Source organism: Vollenhovia emeryi, unplaced genomic scaffold, assembly GCF_000949405.1.
Source record: "Vollenhovia emeryi isolate VEMERY1.0 unplaced genomic scaffold, V.emery_V1.0 DF939142.1, whole genome shotgun sequence".
Taxonomy (NCBI): Eukaryota; Metazoa; Arthropoda; class Insecta; order Hymenoptera; family Formicidae; genus Vollenhovia; species Vollenhovia emeryi.
The window spans coordinates 287,659-294,441 of record NW_011967224.1 but is presented as its reverse complement, the minus strand read 5'-3'; the positions used below and the strand labels follow the sequence as shown (position 1 = coordinate 294,441).

At 32.7% G+C, this 6,783-nt stretch overlaps 2 protein-coding genes across 5 annotated transcripts in view; both read left to right on the top strand.

Annotated features, from left to right (window-relative positions):
* The first annotated feature begins 637 nt into the window (after positions 1 to 637).
* Positions 638 to 4,252, top strand: LOC105566720 (odorant receptor 85f-like). 2 transcript variants are annotated; one of them, XM_012020942.1, is made up of 6 exons: positions 638 to 1,284; positions 1,643 to 2,049; positions 2,556 to 2,655; positions 2,888 to 2,989; positions 3,055 to 3,213; positions 4,229 to 4,252. In XM_012020942.1, exons 1-6 carry the CDS (start codon positions 991 to 993, stop codon positions 4,238 to 4,240), a joined length of 1,074 nt encoding a protein of 357 aa, XP_011876332.1. In that variant the 5' UTR covers positions 638 to 990; the 3' UTR covers positions 4,241 to 4,252. The 2 variants fall into 2 exon arrangements, with proteins under 2 accessions (XP_011876332.1, XP_011876331.1); XM_012020941.1 differs by lacking the exon at positions 4,229 to 4,252 and adding an exon at positions 3,567 to 3,955.
* Positions 4,253 to 4,789: 537 nt separating this feature from the next.
* LOC105566719 (odorant receptor 9a-like) overlaps positions 4,790 to 6,783 on the top strand; it is a 5,028-nt gene continuing 3,034 nt past the window's right edge. The window contains exons 1-5 of one of the 3 annotated variants that reach the window (XM_012020940.1): positions 4,790 to 4,801; positions 5,522 to 5,607; positions 5,930 to 6,026; positions 6,094 to 6,403; positions 6,503 to 6,602. In XM_012020940.1, the coding sequence (XP_011876330.1) occupies position 4,801; positions 5,522 to 5,607; positions 5,930 to 6,026; positions 6,094 to 6,403; positions 6,503 to 6,602 (594 nt within the window). In that variant the 5' untranslated portion in view covers positions 4,790 to 4,800. Of the gene's footprint in view, positions 4,802 to 5,269; positions 5,608 to 5,915; positions 6,027 to 6,093; positions 6,404 to 6,502; positions 6,603 to 6,783 lie in introns of those variants that run through there. The other 2 variants (XM_012020938.1, XM_012020939.1) reach the window with 2 other exon arrangements.

Genomic DNA, 6,783 nt, shown 5'->3' with positions numbered 1-6,783 from the left:
CTGAAAGCGTTTGTTGATGTGAACAGGCTTTCAGTTAGTGTAACAAGACTTTATGTTACTGCAACTGAAATTGAATTAACAGAATTTTTCGTTGCTAAAAACGAGTTTTCTTTTCTCTATAGCTGAATATTCTGTTATGGTAACAGCACATTAGTAACAGAAAATTTTGATTCTTCGAACCGAAAGCATTTGTTGGTATAAACAGTCTTTCAATTAGTGCAAAAAGACTTGATGCTATTGCAACTGAATCTGTACCAACTGAATATTTCTGGTTGCTATAACCGAATAGTTTTTTCCGTGCACTGTTAATCTTATTGAAAGTATGCAGATTTTCAAATATGAATCTAACTAAATTGACACCGCGATTTTCATAATAAATATAATATAATTAAGTAATTTACCAGATAATTAATACACAAGTGATATAGGAGTAAGAAAGGATTGATTTCTCAAAACTTTCCACAATTTTTATAACGATTAAACAACTGTCTGCTAATATCATCTAATATACTAGATATAAAAAGAATTGATATGCTGGCAGTCTTTCACGTATCGACATTGTATATTATATACTGACGGAGTTATTATCGTAACATGTTTCTCTGCTCCATCGTCGCCAAACCATTCTATATCCGTAGTGAGATTACGCGTATTCGTGTAGGGAGGCAGGAAAATAATACAATTGCAGGGACGTAGGAAAATAATATAATTGTACTATTAGGGGGTTCAGCGTCAGTACACATTATTTGCTAGTTGAATAATTCGTAAACCTATGCGCGGCTCTGGCACGAAGCAAAACTACAAAGTGGGAATATATATGAGAGGGGTTGCTTGTATTATACCACGAAGAAATTTTCTGCCGGCGGCTAGTACACGTGGGTGATAAATTAAATACGCGCGTGTCTTTAACACGCGAGGAATTCGCTTCTGACAAAGTTAGTTCGGATCACGCTGTGTAACTGTAACGGTAGAATTCAACGAGCAATTGTTATGGCGAGTGCACTAACGATGGAGAAACTTATTGCGTTTTTGAAGGCGGATTTGCTGTTCGCTTGTTGCTGGCCGTTACCACCGACCGCCACAAAATGCGAAAAAATACGTAATAAGTTCTTCCGTTACTTCTCCATCCTGCACGGAATGATCATGGTGGTCGCGATAGTGTATACGATTTACAGAAACCGGTCAGATTTATTTTTGATAATGAAATTATGCTGTGAATTGTGCACCACTACTGAGGTTCCTTTACAAATAATTTGCTTCTCAATTCAATACGATCGTCTCCAAGTAAGAAGCTATGGCATTATTCTATATTACAGTTACCTAAATATGTATACATATAGAGAACTAATAAGAATAATTCATAGATTTGATACGCTTTGAACAATAACGACAACGAATCATTTTCAAGTGTATTCTTTAAGTTTTATTTTTGCTTCCGTTCGTGAAGTTTGTATTAAATTTGAGAAAATTAGATTTAGATACTGTCAACTTATTGTTAGTAGATTAGTATCAATTGATTAATTTTTATCAATCCAAATATTAAAATAGACTAGCTGCTATAAATCAATAGGGTAATGTCCTTTTGTATCTTCGTTTATATCACGAACTTCGTTGTTTAATCGTAATGACGATTCCATTGCAGTGCGTAATTTACGAATTGGAAGATTATTGCAAGCAAGCGAAACCAGAGGAGAGGACCATTTTTCATCGATATATTGACAGTTGTAAATCGATTTATATAGGTTCAGTATGCGCCTTCACCGTTACTGCCTTGTTACTCATCATCAGTCCTGTGGTAGAACCCCATCCCTTTCCCATCGATATAGAATATCCGTTTTCCGTGGACTATCAACCGTTAAAGATTATCATTTATATACATCATATATTACTCATATATCAAAGTTATACGCAGGTATGCTCAAATATTTTTATCGCACTTCTATTGTGGTTTGTGTCAGCGAGATGTGACATCTTATCAAATAGATTCCGAGCTGTCACGAAAATTACCGAGTTGCGTGCGTGTATAACTGAACATCAAGAGTTACTATGGTAAATAATAATCAAAGTTCAAATTTTCTACACATTTACCTCATTATTTTTAATATTTGCTTTATTGTCCATGTTTCCTCTCTATTAATTAATATTATACATAAAATAATGTAAAAATCTCACCATCTTAAAAAAGGTTCTTTAATATTGCAAAGTTTCGACTTTATTATAAATCGTTGAAATTGCTATTTGTAATAGTACTTTGTACTAACAACAAGTCAATAGAAATCTCAAATTTAAATTTAAGTCCAAAATTAATTAATCTAAAATTAAGTTTTATGTGGTTTTATCTAATCTGAGATATATTTACTAAGATATATCGATAACATTAATCATTCTTGCATGCAGTTTAAAATGTGTTAATGGGCTGATTCTGATGTAAAACAAATATTTATTCTATTTATTGCTAAGTAATATTTATTGTTGTAAAAGGAACACAAGTGACATAAGAATATAAGATAATTTAATTCTTTTTGTAAGATTTTGATAGAACTGTATCATTGTAGGTATGGAAGGAAAGTTACTCTTTCTGTTCGATATGTAATGTTAGCGTCGTTAGCTGTTAGTACGGTAGTTATAATTTTTACTGGTTGCACTTTTCTTAGCGTGAGTACAAAAATTTATTTTAATTAGTAGAAAATTGATATTAAGCATCACGCTGTTTTATTAGTTTTTTGTTTCTATTTTCACGTACAACCCTTGTTATATAATTTTCTCATTATTTCTGCAAGATAGTTTATTTATGGTAGTCGCATATGTCAATTTAAAGAATATTTCAATATCGTTTGACGAAATGTCACATATGTATATTATCTATTTCAATCTTCTCCATTGATAGCGACAACCAATGTCAGTAAAATCAACGTTCTTAATTTTTTTCGTTTCATCTCTCGCAAAAGTATATTTGTGTGCGTGGCCAGCTGATCATCTGTTGAGTGCAGTAAGTTACGTTTATATGTAGGGATTGTAAAAGGAGCTCGATACATTTAGAACTTAATATTCTAGAGCACCAATGTTGCACACGCTGCGTATGATTCAATGTGGTATGACGGGAAAGTTGATTTCCAGAAGAATTTTGTGCATACCCTATTGCGTGCCCAACAGCCTATAGCCGTAAACGTACCTTGCATGTTACCGACTGTTTCGTTAAATTATTATGCCTCAGTGAGTTATTGATTTTATTACAGTACTTTTGTTAATTCAGTATTATTTTGTGTCGTTGTACACTTCAAAGACGCACGTGCTTGAGATAATATCGTGCCTGTTATCCCGCACAAATATTTATTTTTATTCTTTTCGAAAATACACATAAATAAAAAATTACTTATACATGCATACATGTATATGTTTTTTTAAAATATGTTTTTCACAAAGAAAATCTTTTATTTTTTGTAATACATATGAAAAAAATTTTTTTAATATTTATTATTTATATACAGCAAAATCCCTTTTATTACTTAATATAATTAATTATTTAAGCTATCTAAATTAAGAAAATGGTGTGCAATATATTTTAGTACATCTCAACTGCCTTTTCCTATCTGGCCACTTTTCGAATTATACTTGAAGAAAGTGACGAAGATTGATTGATTGATGCAGATATGATAATTATCGATATATTTGTTTATGTTGTGCGTGGCGTTTTGTTTTTGTGTAATTATATTTACTATAAAAAGTATTTCTGAATAAAAGTAAAATCACTCTTATTTGCGTTGCTTTTAAATTGAAATCATACATTTATCGATACGATCATCTTCGCACGAAAAATCGACTTGTGTATCGCTTGAAAATTGAAACTTTAGTACTCCTGATGTGTATAAAATAATTTTTCCAATTTTAAATAACTGCAATTTATTTTCTGTTAGTTCCAAAAATCGATTGTTTTTTATACATACGTACATACATACATACAAATACATACATATACGTATCGTATTAAAAATAGAATATTAAAGTTTTTTAATTTTGTACCTTTCTTTTTTGGGTTTAAACGCTTATAGTAGATAATAAAATAATTCTAATGATAAATATGAGTTACTTACACCGTAGTTGCTTTGTTGTTAAATGTGAGTCTAAGAATTTAGAGATGTATTATATACCTAATATACGTATAAATCTGTAATTATATAAATTATTATGCAATATTACTAAAAACATAATCGTATCCTTTTATATTTAGAAAAATTTTTAATTTGGATTCCACTATGAAATATTAAGTGTCTCAACTTACTTGTAAAACAAAATTAAAGAATCCAAGCGATTAGACGAGATAATAGATAAGATGTGTCATTGTCTAAAAATATAAATTAATTGATAAATTATATAACATATACATATTCCTAGATATACCGTGTCTCCGTTCAGCTTTATCTCATCCATTCTACCTTTATTGCGATACATTGTAGGCAATCTGACAAGGGCCCGTGCAATTTCACTTCACCGTGCTAATTATACTTCACTGTACTGGATTTAATTATGAGTAGATAATCACCGTTAGATTGCTACATGCGCGTAGCGTCTGAAAGGGTGCGTAAATGCACGGCTGCGTTGTGCTCGATGCATATGATTAATTAAGCGGTCTTCGTCTTCCTCGATTTCACAAGGTGGGAAATGTGGTCAAAGGCAAGATATCTAATGAGACGTTTGTAAAAATCGCCTCACTATCAATTTTCCGAGTAGCAATTCATAGCAACTACGATCCTCGGAAGCTTAATTCAATACTGCGAAACTTCCCTCGAAGTCTTATCGAAAAGTAACGTCATAAGTAAAATAATAATTTAGGAATTGTGTTCTACATAGGCTTTGACATCTCTAAAAGCAACGTAGCTTTAAAGCGTGAAAACTTATGCATGAAATGTGATTTATTAAGACATAAAGTAATTTCATAAATTGTTCAAAAATTTACATGTTGCGATATCGAAGCTAAAATTTGTTATTTTTAATATGTTATATTTTTTTTCACGATATACTGCAATCGCTTAACTGAACATTCATAGTACGAATTACGAACACGTAATCAGTGTTGATATAACATTCTTTATACAATAATATATTAAACACTTTGAGATCTGTCGGGAATCAATGCACCCTACACCGAGGGTAGAATATAACGTTGCTTATATCGTATGTACCGCATGTACGTCACTTGGCGCCTCACGAGTGTTATTATAGCGTCTACACCCTGGCAAATTATCTTGGCAATGTTGCGAGGGTGATTATATTACGGTACTGTGCTAGAGCTTGAATTTCCATCGTGTCTTAAACATGGAGGGTGAGGTAACGCTGGACAGAGTAATAGCCTTTCTCAGGGTATACTTGACATTCGCTTGTTGTTGGCCTCTTCCACCGCACGCGACCAAGTTCCAGAGGCTTGGTCGCCTTGCCTTCCAGTGTTTTTGCGTCGCGAATTCGGTACTAGTCGCTAGCTTTGCAGTATGGACGCTTTACGAGAACAGCAACGATGTGTTTCTAGTGATGAAATTAGGATGTCAATTCAGCGCCATGGTGCAAGTTCCATTGCAGTTGATACTCTTCTCGATGCAGAACAAGCGTTTGCGGGTAAAATTTTTTATTTATATTAAATGAAAGACCTATAGGAATTGCTTGTGTCTACGCAGGACAAACCATGAAATCGAATCGAACCTTTTATTTAACGATTAAACTGTTTGCTTATAAAATAAGTATGTTGTTTAAACGGAGGTACAGATATTTATTACTTTTTTTCTACGTTGTCCTTTAAAGTTTAGCTTCATAATTAATAATTACTATATGCAATTTAGACAATTTATTGTTCGGGAATAATATAAAATATTTTAATATGTTTTGTATTTATAAAATAACGAAAGAACTAATTAATTAACTTTAAGCTTTGACAATGCAGTATATCGTTTTGGAAATGGAGGATTATTATCAACACGCGCAAAAGTATGAAAAAGAAATTTTCCAAAAGTACATCGACAATTGCAAGCCGTTTTATGGTATGTACAGCTTCAGACTTTTAACTGTTAAAACAAAGTCTTTAATAATATAAGTCGATTACTGCAGGTAGTATACTTGGTTGGTTGGCAATGACAGGAATCAGCGTTATAATGACCCCTGTGGTCTCGTCACAACCGTTTCCGTGCGAGGTGCAGTATCCGTTCGACGTGCAATATCAGCCATTGAAAAGTATCATTTACGCACACCATATGCTAATTGCCTACCAAAGTGTGATACAAGTTAGCGCCAATACTTTCCCCGCGCTCCTACTTTGGTTTATAGCCGCCCGATTCGAAATTCTGTCCGTGCGGTTTCGTACAATGACGAACATGAAAGAACTTTTAAAATATACGCGCGAGCACAGCCTACTACTTGGGTACATAATCTAGATATAAAAAAATTTTTTTTTTAAATTTATATGCAGTAATTACAAGACATAAGAGAATTAAGGTTTTCTAAAAACAAATATCTATAGGTATGCGAGAGAAGTGACTCATGCAATTCGTTACGTAGCATTGCTATGCGTGACTTTTAGCACCGGTGCTGTAATATTCGGTTATCTTACGTTTATGAGTGTAAGTATAGTGTACCATGTTTTCATGCGAAAGTTCTTTGTTTCGTGAAAAAGCTTTTTGTAATAATGTTGCTTGATTTTCTCCGCTTATGGAAAGCGAATCGCTGGGAATTTATTAAAATATTCGTTTCTTATACAGGGTGAGTCTTTCCATATTTGACAAAATTTTTGAGAAGGTAGTA